General features: G+C 38.5%; 1 protein-coding gene across 1 annotated transcript in view; it reads left to right on the top strand.

Moving 5' to 3' along the window:
• Positions 1-271: 271 nt before the first annotated feature.
• LOC133630598 (elongation factor 2b) overlaps positions 272-13,919 on the top strand; it is a 32,718-nt gene continuing 19,070 nt past the window's right edge. Inside the window, exons 1-4 of the mRNA XM_062022183.1 lie at positions 272-427; positions 4,295-4,509; positions 8,127-8,308; positions 8,388-8,599. Of these exons, the coding sequence (XP_061878167.1) occupies positions 425-427; positions 4,295-4,509; positions 8,127-8,308; positions 8,388-8,599 (612 nt within the window). The 5' untranslated portion in view covers positions 272-424. The remainder of the gene's footprint in view (positions 428-4,294; positions 4,510-8,126; positions 8,309-8,387; positions 8,600-13,919) is intronic.

Raw genomic sequence — 13,919 nt, forward strand, 5'->3', positions numbered from 1 at the left:
CTCCCCCCGCCCTCTCATTGGCTGCGTCGTTCGCCGACGTCGAGGGTTCAGTGAGTCACGGAATGCGCCAGTTCCACTCATACCGGCATGGTCGCGGCGGAGCTCAACTGAACTGAGAAAGGAACGAATCAGTTCATGAAGTGATTCGGTTCAGTACGTTCACTCAAAAGATTCGTTCTTTCGGACGAATCGTTCGCGAACGACACAACACTACACCCCCTGCCGCACTGAAGCGGCACTGCAGCGCCGCGCACTTCTTACCGCAGCGCAGCTGGGGGAAAAAGCCACAGCTTCTCCGCACGCAACACCGCGACTGCCTGCCTAACTGCCTGTCTGCCTACCTGCCTGTCTGTCTGCCTGTCTGTCTGTCTGTCGTCACCGGCGGCAACACCACCACGGACACGCACCGCTTCTAGTGGCCAAAATGGTGAGTTGTGTCGTCGTGCGTGGGTGTCTCGCGTCGCGAGGAATGTGGTCAGCCACCCACGGACGCAAAGTGCGTGGATGATGCTCGCGTGGTGCGGTTTTTGCGCGGGATGCGCCACGACATCGAGAGATGATGACAAAAAATGTGCGAGGCTTCACACTCGGCCTACTTTGTGACCTGACGTCCTGTGCAATAATAGTGTTTTTATTTTTGTATTTCTCATCATGTTTACTTGCTGGCGTGACGACGCGTGACAGAACACGTCGTGGGATCAAAAATAGACCATTGCATGAAGTCAGGAAGTAGCAGCCACTACGCACTTCATATTCACTTGTTGTTGTTTTATTTTGAAATGTTTTATTTTGAAGGGCAATTCTCTCGCTGTTGGTTGCTCGAACAAGATTTGGAACATGTAAACAGTGCCAATAAGCTCTTTTTGTCCGTTTAATCAAATTAATGCACATTTCTTCATAATTGTATGTTTTTATCGCCACTATGAGATCCAAATAAAAGGTTTAAAGGCCTACTGAAATGAATTTTTTTTATTTAAACGGGGATAGCAGATCTATTCTATGTGTCATACTTGATCATTTCGCGATATTGCCATATTTTTGCTGAAAGGATTTAGTATAGAACAACGACGATAAAGATTGCAACTTTTGGTATCTGATAAAAAAAAAAGGCTTGCACCTACCGGAAGTACTATGCTAGCTCCTAGCTCCATAGAACACGCCAATACAATTCAAACACCTGATCAACACACACAATCACTCAGCCCAAAAGACCGTTCACCTAACCCAAGGTTCATAAAGCTTATATATTTTAAAAAAGTTACGTACATACGCAAAAAAAAGTTGCGCACATACGGTCAAGATCAAATGTTTAGAAGCCAAAGCTGCATACTCACAGTAGCACGTCTGCGTCTTTGTCATCCAAATCAAAGTAATCCTGGTAAGAGTCTGTGTTGTCCCAGTTCTCTACAGGCGTCTGTGTATCCAAGTCAAAAGTCCTCCTGGTTAGAGTCTCTGTTATCCGAGTTCTTCCATCTTGACTGCATCTTTCGGGAATGTAAACAAAGAAGCGCCGGCTGTGTACTGTTGTGGCTGACTACGTTCGAAAAATACGTCCATTTCGCACCGACAACTTTCTTCTTTGCTTGCTCAGCTTCCTTCTCCATAATGCAATGAACATGATTGAAACAGATTCACGAACACAGATGTCCAGAATACTGTGGAATTATGAAATGAAAACAGAGCTTTTTCGTATTGGCTTCAATGTGGAAGGCATACCCGTGTTCGCCGGTCTACGTCACGCGCCTACGTCATCCTCAGAGGCGTTTCGAACCGGAAGTTTAGCGGCAAATTTAAAATGTCACTTTATAAGTTAACCCGGCCGTATTGGCATGTGTTATAATGTTAAGATTTCATCATTGATATATAAACTATCAGACTGCGTGGTCGGTAGTAGTGGCTTTCAGTAGGCCTTTAATAGAGTAACAATTCTCAGTTTTTGACTGACACTGTCTGAGAAACATTGCTTTAACTTTATCAGGACTGCAGAAACCCTTCAAATAAAAATAATCATTCAAAAAATGCTAAAAACACGAAATAATAATTCAAAAAAGGCTAAAGACGTGCCTTTTTAACCTGGCTTCATAGCAGGGGTGTCAACGTAATTTTAGATGGGGGGCCACATGGAGGAAAGTCTACTCCCAAGTGGGCCGGACTGGTTAAATCACGGCACGATAACTTAAAAATAAAGACAATTTCAGATTGTTTTCTTTGTTTAAAAATAGAACGAGCACATTCTGATATTGTACGGATCATAATGTTGTTGTTTTTACACGTACATGTTGCGGTTAATAGTATTCTATCTTTATTTTCTTATATTTTCAAAATAAATGATGTGATAATGTTCATCGGTCAACTCATTGGTGTTCATTTTCAATCTATCAAGATAAAAAAAATTATATCAAAATCAAATTACAGTATGTTATTTATAGAGATGTCCGATAATGGCTTTTTTGCTGATTTTCCGATATTGTCCAACTCTTAAATACAGATTCCGATATCAACCGATGCCGATATATACAGTGGTAGAATTAACACATTATTATGCCTCATTTTGTTGTGATGCATTAAACAATGTAACAAGGTTTTCCAAAATAAATCAACTCAAGTAATGTACCGGAAGTAGCGTGACGTCACAGGTTGAAAGGCTCCTCACATTTCCCCATTGTTTACACCAGCAGCGAGAGCGATTCGGACCGAGAAAGCAACGATTACCCCATTAATTTGAGCGAGGATGAAAGATTCGTGGATGAGGAACGTGAGAGTGAATGACTAGAGTGTAGTGCAGGACGTATCTTTTTTCGCTCTGACCGTAACTTAGGTAAAAGGGCTCATTGGATTCCACACTTTCTCCTTTTTCTATCGTGGATCACGGATTTGTATTTTAAACCACCTCGGATACTATATCCTCTTGAAAATGAGAGTCGAGAACCGAAATGGACATTCACAGTGACTTTTATCTCCACGACAATACATCGGCGCAGCACTTTAGCTACGGAGCTAACGTGATAGCATCGGGCTTAACTGCAGATAGAAACAAAATAAATAAACCCCTGACTGGAAGGATAGACAGAAAATCAACAATACTATTAAACCATGGACATGTAACTACACGGTTAATGCTTTCCAGGCTAGCAAAGCTTAACAATGCTGTTGCTAACGACGCCATTGAAGCTAACTTAGCAACAGGACCTCGACAGAGCTATGATAAAAACATTAGCTATCCACCTACGCCAGCCCTCATCTGCTCATCAACACCCGTGCTCACCTGCGTTCCAGCGATCGACGGAGCGACGAAGCACTTCACCCGATCATCGATGCGGTCGGCGGCCCGGAGACGGAGGAAGTCATGGTGAGGTTGGCGGCTAGCGCGTCTACCATCCATCTCAACGTCCTCCTGGTTGTGTTGCTGCAGCCAGCCGCTAATACACCGATCCCACCTACAACTTTCTTCTTTGCAGTCTTCATTGTTAATTAAACAAATTGCAAAAGATTCACCAACAAAGATGTCCAGAATACTGTGGAATTTTGAGATGAAAACAGAGCTTTTTGTATTGGATTCAATGGGGTCCGAATACTTTCGCTTCAACAGTTGACGTCACGCGCAAACGTCATCATATCGAAACGTTATCAGCCGGAAGTGTGGCGGGAAATTTAAAATGTCACTTTATAAGTTAACCCGGCCGTATTGGCATGTGTTGCAATGTTAAGATTTCATCATTGATGTATAAACTATCAGACTGCGTGGTCGCTAGTAGTGGCTTTCAGTAGGCCTTTAATGATGACTTGACATGAAATTATTACATATGGCTCCTTTTAAATAAATATTTTTTTGCTCCAAATGTAAAATATTTCATTTAATATGAATAATTAACGATGATAAACGAGAGACGACTGTAACACTAGCAACTATTTGCTTGGTCACATGTAGCACAAAAGCTAAGAAAACCATATTTTTATAAACATTTGCTGATGTACATTGAATGTGTTTAATTCTCGCACATTCTTTCCTTATTCAGTACCAAAAAAAAGTTAGCACACCACTGATGTAACCTTCCTGCTTGAAATATTGCTGTATTGTTGCTGAGGGAGCAGAAGTCTGCATCTTGTAGGCCAATATCAAATATTTGGCTCGGTCGTGAAGGATTCGGTTTCTAAATGACTTTCTTTTTATAACGCTGCTGGCAAAGGTTGCAGACCGAGGCCGCGCGGACTAAGAGGTCCCGGATTCAGGTGCGCCTCTTCCCGGCCTTCGTGTCATCACGGCTCTCCCTCTCCCTCTCCCCTCCCCCGCCAGGTGAACTTCACTGTGGATCAGATCCGAGCCATCATGGACAAGAAGTCCAACATCAGGAACATGTCCGTGATCGCCCACGTGGACCACGGCAAGTCCACGCTGACGGACTCGCTGGTGTCCAAGGCGGGCATCATCGCCTCGTCGCGCGCCGGAGAGACTCGCTTCACGGACACGCGCAAAGACGAGCAGGAGCGTTGCATCACCATCAAGTCCACGTATGTGCCTCCACTTCGTGTTTACGTGAAAGCAATAAACTTCGTAAACAACCGTAGATGAAAAGGTTAAAAAAAAAACTCTACTATGATATATACTATGATCAAATGTATAGGCAAGTGTGTAATAATATCAGATTATTACAGTATATCCATCCATCCATCTTCTTCCGCTTAGCCGAGGTGGGGTCGCGGGGGCAGCAGCCTAAGCAGAGAAGCCCAGACTTTCCTCTCCCCAGCCACTTGGTCCAGCTCCTCTCGGGGGATCCCGAGGCATTCCCAGGCCAGCCGGGAGACATAGTCTTCCCAACGTGTCCTGGGTCTTACCCGTGGCCTCTTACCGGTCGGACGTGCCCTGAACACCTCCCTAGGGAGGCGTTCAGGTGGCATCCTGACCAGATGCCCGAACCACCTCATCTGGCTCCTCTCCATGTGGAGGAGCAGCGGCTTTACTTTGAGCTCCTCCCGGATTTAAATCATTTTGCATAATTCACACAAATGTGTACGTGACTACCGAGGACCATTTAAAAAAAAAAAAAAAAGCAGCGAGTGCAGTACCAGCTACAGCCCGATGAGGGGGCTGCTGTGCAAATGTCTCACACTCAAACTAACCAGTAAACATGTTTTATGGGCCAAAGCTTAAAAAATGACTTAGGCATCTTCAGAATGGATCTGACTATCATTTAAAAAGGTTTCCCTTTAGGGGACCTGTTTTTGTGTCCCCATACCGTCAGAGGTCCCCTAAAGGTGACTGTGTAAACCAGGCCTGGGCAATTATTTTGACTCGGGGGCCACATTTAGAGAAAAAAATGTGTCTGGGGGCCGATATATCTATTTTTAGGAACACTAATACAAAACCTCACAATAATGTCTGATTGAATGCTAAAAACGTTATGACAGACCGCCTTAAAAAACGTAATGGAATTTTGCATTTTTGTATGAACGATAAAACACTGAATATTGACAAAATATGAACGTCACACCCCCTTTCGATCGACATATTTTACAATCAAGTGAAACGCAACAAAAATGCAACAAATAGTGAAATATGAACGCGATGGGGTACAAAATAAACCCACCGACAATCTGATACATCTGATATTTGCTGAATTCCCCCCCAGGTATCAATAAAGTACTTTCTATTCTATTCTATTATATTCTATATATCACTAAGCTTTAGAACTTTGTTGTGAAAATCTCCTTCTGCGTCTGTGGAAACGCTTCCCGCCCACACTGCTTGGTGCCTCGTCTGAGCTGCTGTGACATAGATGACCATAGTAACTAATTAGATGACCATAGTAACTAATTAGATGACCAAAGTAACTAATTAGATGACCATAGTAACTAATTAGATGACCATACTAACTAATTAGATGACCATAGTAACTCATTAGATGGCCATAGTAACTAATTAGATGACCATAGTAACTCATTAGATGACCATAGTAACTCATTAGATGACCATAGTAACTAATTAGATGACCATAGTAACTCATTAGATGACCATAGTAACTAATTAGATGACCATAGTAACTCATTAGATGACCAAAGTAACTCATTAGATGACCATAGTAACTAATTAGATGACCATAGTAACTACTTAGATGACCATAGTAACTCATTAGATGACCAAAGTAACTCATTAGATGACCATAGTAACTAATTAGATGACCATAGTAACTACTTAGATGACCATAGTAACTCATTAGATGACCAAAGTAACTAATTAGATGACCAAAGTAACTAATTAGATGACCATAGTAACTCATTAGATGACCATAGTAACTAATTAGATGACCATAGTAACTAATAAGATGACCAAAGTAACTAATTAGATGACCATAGTAACTAATTAGATGACCAAAGTAACTAATTAGATGACCAAAGTAACTAATTAGATGACCATAGTAACTCATTAGATGACCATAGTAACTCATTAGATGACCAAAGTAACTAATTAGATGACCATAGTAACTACTTAGATGACCATAGTAACTCATTAGATGACCATAGTAACTCATTAGATGACCAAAGTAACTAATCAGATGACCAAAGTAACTAATCAGATGACCATAGTAACTCATTAGATGACCATAGTAACTAATTAGATGACCAAAGTAATTAATTAGATGACAATAGTAACTCATTAGATGACCATAGTAACTCATTGGATGACCATAGTAACTAATCAGATGACCATAGTAACTCATTAGATGACCATAGTAACTAATTAGATGACCAAAGTAATTAATTAGATGACAATAGTAACTCATTAGATGACCATAGTAACTAATTAGATGACCATAGTAACTCATTAGATGACCATAGTAACTAATTAGATGACCATCGTAACTCATTAGATGACCATAGTAACTCATTAGATGACCATAGTAACTAATTAGATGACCATAGTAACTCATTAGATGACCATAGTAACTAATTAGATGACCATAGTAACTACTTAGATGACCATAGTAACTCATTAGATGACCATAGTAACTCATTAGATGACCATAGTAACTCATTAGATGACCAAAGTAACTAATCAGATGACCAAAGTAACTAATCAGATGACCATGGTAACTAATTAGATGACCATAGTAACTAATTAGATGACCAAAGTAACTAATTAGATGACCATAGTAACTCATTGGATGACCATAGTAACTCATTAGATGACCATAGTAACTCATTAGATGACCAAAGTAACTAATTAGATGACCATAGTAACTCATTAGATGACCATAGTAACTAATTAGATGACCATAGTAACTCATTAGATGACCATAGTAACTCATTAGATGACCAAAGTAACTAATTAGATGACCATAGTAACTCATTAGATGACCATAGTAACTCATTAGATGACCAAAGTAACTAATTAGATGACCATAGTAACTCATTAGATGACCATAGTAACTAATTAGATGACCATAGTAACTCATTAGATGACCATAGTAACTCATTAGATGACCATAGTAACTCATTAGATGACCATCGTAACTAATTAGATGACCATAGTAACTCATTAGATGACCATAGTAACTCATTAGATGACCATAGTAACTAGTATATCATCCATAAGTGCAGATTCCAACCATTGAAAGACTTAGTATAGTTGAAGACTTCCGGTCATTAGAAAACATCACTGCACATCATAATGGCAGCTACACTTTACATCTATAAACATCTGAAAAAAAAATTTGGGAATGTCCGGCGGGCCAGATTGAAAAGCTCAACGAGCCGCATGTGGCCCCCGGGCCTTAATTTGCCCAGGTCTGGTGTAAACAGAGCCATGTCCTCATTAAGTAAGCATTGCCAGAACACACACACACACACACACACACACACACACACACCAACTACAATTATTAGTCCAAGAACCATTAAAAATGAAGTACTAAATAAATCAGAAGTTACTCACAAGTTACTCAATACTTGAGTAGTTTTTTTCACAGAATTCTTACTCCAGTAATTATTTCGATGTCTACTTTTTACTTTTACTGGAGTCATATGATTCTAAAGTACTCTCACTCGACTTGAGTACAAATTTTTGGGGTAGTCTCCCCACCTGCGCAGGTGTTTGTGCATCAGATAGTCCATGTTGTGTGTTCCTGCAGGGCCATCTCCTTGTACTACGAACTGGACGACAAAGACTTGGCCTTCATCAAGCAGTGCAAAGACGGAAACGGCTTCCTCATCAACCTCATCGACTCTCCGGGTCACGTCGACTTCTCCTCCGAGGTCACGGCGGCCCTCAGGGTGACCGACGGAGCCCTGGTGGTGGTGGACTGTGTCTCCGGTACCCGGTCGTCCTAAAACACCCCTCTCTCTCTCTCTCTCTCTCTCGACGCACACTAATGTGTCACGTCCTCACGCAGGGGTGTGCGTGCAGACGGAGACGGTGCTGCGGCAGGCCATCGCCGAGCGCATCAAGCCCGTTCTGATGATGAACAAAATGGACCGGGCCTTGTTGGAGCTCCAGCTGAAGCCCGACGAGCTCTTCCGCACCTTCCAGCGTATTGTAGAGAACGTCAACGTCATCATTTCCACGTACGGCGAGGACGAGGGAGGTCCTATGGGCAACATTCTGGTAGGCCACACACACGTCCAGAAATAGTTCATTCCATTTAGATTTAGTTTATTTAACCCTTGTGCACCCCAAGGCCCCAAAACGGGCATTACTTGGGGTCCTTACGTAAAATGATTGTTCAGTTTGAAGGATTTTTTTTTTTAAATAGAAAATTGCATTGTTTTGTTTGCAACATTCTTAGAATACGATATAAACATAAATCATACACACTGACTCTAAGACCTATTTTAGTCCCATTGACTCCCATTATAGCTGCTGTTTTTAAAAGACTGCAATCCTGCTATGTGACTAAGCTTTTTCTATGAAAACCGAATGAGTCTCATTCTTGCAGATTGAAAAACAAGAAAATAACGCGTCGGTGTAATTGTGCCTCCTAACTGTCAGATGGCACTAGCAAACTACGAACAGAATTGTCAGGTTCAAACACTGGTGACATCTATTAAACGAGACAAGAAGCAAGGAATTAAACAGAGACAGAATTAAATTTGGCTCAATTTGAGGAGAAACGTCTGGGCTGTACTGTTGTACAGTCTCCAGCACGCTCTGGCGAAAGATTGTACACCACCTCTTTTTGTTTGGACTTTCCCTGTTTACCTAACAACAGCTGTTCCTAAAGGAATGGGGGGTATGTAAACAGCCATTGTTTTCGGTCACATTGCAGCCTGCTCACCGGAACCCGCTCAAGAGAGCACATGACACCTGTCCTTCATGACCCCCACTGGCTGCCTGTCAAATACAGAATCCCCTTTAAAATACTCCTCACCACCCACAAGGCACTCCATAACCTGGCTCCACCCTACCTCTCTGACCTCCTCCAGCCACACGTCCCGTCCCGTTCCCTCAGGTCTAGTGATGCCGGCCTCCTGGAGGTCCCCAAGACCAGGCGCCAAACCTGGGGCGACAGGGCCTTCTCCGTGGCTGCCCCCTCTCTCTGGAACGCTCTCCCCAGGCACATCAGAGATGTGCCTGGGGAGAGCACACACACACACACACACGTGTAAAGCGACTTTGGGTATTTAGAAAAGCGCTATATAAATCCCAGGTATTATCATTATTATTATTATTAACACAAAAGAAAAAGATGCCTCGGGCTTGGACTGGTCCTGGATCGAGCTTGGGCAGGGCTTGAATAGATAACCCCTCCCGTCTCCTCCCATCGTACACAGCAGAATTTTCCAAGCCTTTGGCTTGGTGCAACAAAGACAGCCTCTTGTCTGTTCACTGCAAACTCAGAGAACGGACAGTTTTTTTGATAATTTACATACAATTTTTCTGACAAGAATACTTAGAGCTTTGATAAGCGGAAATTAGTTAAACTGCCATTTAATCGCTGAAATGCAATACAAATGATCTGTGACATGCATATATAACGTGGCAGATATAAATGTATAAAAGACTTGAAGGAACAAAATAAACTCAACCACGTCCTTTCGCTTTCATTCTCGCTCAGTCGGTCGGCACTGTAAAAATTATCTTTTTTATCTAATTTATCAAAATCATTATTGTTGTTAATTAATTACCTATTCAAAGCTGTAATTATCCAAATACAAATATTCCAGTTTGCACCCTATTTTTTAAGAAATATTTCATATTTTTCAGTTTCCTATTATTATAAAATGAACAGTTTTTGACAAAAAGGCCATGAAACATAAAGTTATTGAAAACATTTTTATATCAATAGATAGATCTGAAGTTTTTAAAAGATTTCAAACATTGAAATTAAAAAAATATATAAATGTTTTGGGGTTTTCTTTACATTTTTTTTATTGATTTTCAGACACATAAAAATTAAGTGAATTATCTAGCAAACATCAAATGCCGTTTTACTCCCCACAAGTTCAAAAAAATAACTAATATATATATATATATATATATATATATATATATATATATATATATATATATATATATGTATATATATATATATGTAAATATATATATATGTATATATATATATATGTATATATATATATATATATTATGTATGTATATATATATATATATATATATATATAATGTATGTATGTATGTATGTATATATATATATATATATGTGTATGTATATACATACATATATATTATATATATAATAACAATAAAATAATAAATAAAGTAAGAAACCACAGACGTACAGTCGTGGTAGTCCACTTACAGCAGGTGTGTCCAAACTTTTTCCACTGAGGGTCGCACACTGAAAAATCAAAGCACGCGGGGGCCATTTTGATATTTTTTCATTTTCAAAACCAATACAATATGAACTTTATTTTATTTTGGGGCTCCCTCAAGTTAGGTCCCAGGGACCCAGAAGGGTTTCAGTCTTAAAAAAGGTTAAAAATAAGTAATATATAATTTTTTTCATAAAAGCCTTGAATCTCTAATTCTACTTCATTATTTTTTTTTTTTACATTTTACGAGCTTTTTGTCCAAACCCTGGTTTTGGGGGCTAAAATACAAAGTATACAATATTTTTCCCAAAAAGATTTTCAAAGTGGAATATTTGATGTGAAGTAATTGGATCCCTAAATAGGTCAATAATTCATAGCAAAATTGATTTGAATTTATTATTCTTTTTTTTTTTTTTTTAGGAAAGACAGTTATTAAATTCCACAAAAATTCTTGGGGATCCAAAAGTGCCCCACTCATAAAAAGGTCATACTTTTTTTTTTCATTCGACACTGAAATCTCTATATCAGCTTCAGATAATATATTGTGTAATTAGTTTAGTATATTTATAATAACAATCAATAGAATAATTAGTATAATTAGTAATAGTATATAATTAGTATGTTTTTTTTATATAATTTTCATATTTTTGTTGTATTTAATTCCTTTTTGTCCTTAAATCAGTCAATAATTCATAGCAACATTGATTTTGATTCATTATTATTTTTTGAGAAATTATTTTAAAGAAAATGGTGTTATTAGGGTCAACATTGCAACTTTTGCTCATTGCATTTCACCTATTTGCTCTTTTATTACACTTTTTAATGTTTTTAAAAAAAAAAGTTTTAGTATTTTTACAACGATGTGCTGCGGGCTGGTAAAACACTTTGGACACCCCTGACTTACAGGATTCGGTTCAATCCTTGGGTGAGTAACCACAAACAAAGTGGTAAATATTTCCGTCCAGTAGCTGTTCAGGGATGGGCAGAGCCAAATCATATGTGTTAAATTAGACGTTGGCACCGATCACGCGATACATTCTGTCTTACATCCTAGCCAGTGAAAGCTTGCTATGTTAAGTACGATGTATTAGCTAGCATCCAATAAGGCTGTGTCCAGCACAAATAGAAGACTTATACTCTACTTCAAATCTAATTTACATTACACTTTTATGAGCATACCATTAAGGATCCTAAGAGCAGTGATGGGCAAACTACTTGGAAAATGTAGTAAGTTAAGCTTCATGTTACTCTCCATTAAATGTAGCGGGGAAGCTATCCTCAGAGAATTGTAGCAAGCTACACTACAAAAGTAGCTAGCTACATCAAAGCTACATTGAACAACATTTCTATCTATGGTCCACATGTATAATATCAATGTTCATGAAAGTGTACAAATATTACTATTAACTATCTGTCATTTAGCTGGGGACACCCTACAACAGGGGTGTCCAAACATTTTCCACTGAGGGCCGCACACTGAAAAATCAAAGCAAGCGGGGGCCATTTTGATATTTTTTATTTTAAAAACCAATACAATATATGTATAAAAAATATACATTTAGGTCTCCGCTCAGACTTGATCCCGGGGACCCCAAAAGGTTTTGGTCAAAAAAAATATTACAAATGTGTCATTATTTAGTATTATTATTATTATTATTATTCAAGGTTTAAATCTCTAGATCAACATGAGGTCTATCTGTCAATATAACGTTTTTAAAGATTTAAGTTGTATGCCATTTTTGTCAAGGAAAACCGTGTTTTTTTATGGAAAAAAACACAAAATATGCAATATTTTCCCACAATAAAATTTTTAAATGGAATATTTGAGATGATATAATAATTGGAGTCTTAAAAAGGTCAATAACTCATAACAACATTGATTTTAATTCATTATTTTTTTGAGCAATGACACTTAAAAAAAAAAAAAAAAAAGTCCCACTAAAATTATTGGATACTGCTCAGTAAAGTTGAAAAAAATAAATCCAACATTTTTTTAAACTTTTACCACAATAGTCTCAAGATCAACTTCAGATCTATCCGTCAAATATAAGTTTTATTGTTGTTGATGTTTTTTGTTTGTTCGTTTTAGGGCCTTCTTTAAAAAACGTTGTTTTATAAATGGCAACCAAAAAATATGCAACATTTCCCCCCCCAAAATATCTCAAAGTGGAATATTTAATGTGAAGTAAATGGAGCCTTGAATAGGTCAATAATTCATAATGACATTGATTTTGATTCATAATTATTTTTTAAAGAAAGAAAAAGCCTGCATGGCAGCTTTGTGTTATTAGAGTCAACATAGCAACATTTTCTTGTTACATTTCACCTGTTTGCTCTTTTATACCACTTTTTATGTTTTTTGTTTTTTTTTCATCATATTTTTAGAATGTGCCGTTGGGCCGTTAAAAAATTACCTGCGGACCGCAAATGGCCCCCGGGCCGCACTTTGGACACCCCTGCCCTACAACTACCTCTAGGGGTCACTCTATGTATTTATTTAGTTTGCCTTTTCTTTGGCCCACCCCTATAATATTATTTATGTTGTCTACCTACAGTAAAAGAACAGCATCTATCTATATGTTGACCAAAAAAGGTGTGTGTAGTTTGGGAGGAGTTGCTTGTGCAGTAAAACTGTTCATGAAGTCACCTTAATGTGTGTTCCTACGGGGGCGTGGTTATTTACAGCTAGAATTCACCAACTCGAGTATTTCATATATATTTCATATATATATATATATATATATATATATATATATATATATATATATATATATATATATATATATATATATGTATGAAATACTTGACTTTCAGTGAATTCTAGCTATATATATATATATATATATATATATATATATATATATATATATATATATATATATATATAAATATATAAATATATAATTTATTTTATTTACATAGAAAAAAGAAAAAAATACTTGAATTTCAGTGTTCCGGTGGCTATCCATTAGATGGCAGTATTGTCCTTAACTTCTCCGTTCATGATGAGTATATCATTTCGGCCCCCGTGTTCAATGGAGAAGTCTGACAAAAAAAATTTGTGGGAAAGCGGACGTGAGAACAGGCTGTCCCCACTCAGTCTCAGGTCCGCATTGAGCTGGAGGGGGCGTGGCCTCCAGCTCCGGCTGAATACC

Source organism: Entelurus aequoreus, linkage group LG16 (genome assembly GCF_033978785.1).
Source record: "Entelurus aequoreus isolate RoL-2023_Sb linkage group LG16, RoL_Eaeq_v1.1, whole genome shotgun sequence".
In the NCBI taxonomy this organism is placed as follows: domain Eukaryota; kingdom Metazoa; phylum Chordata; class Actinopteri; order Syngnathiformes; family Syngnathidae; genus Entelurus; species Entelurus aequoreus.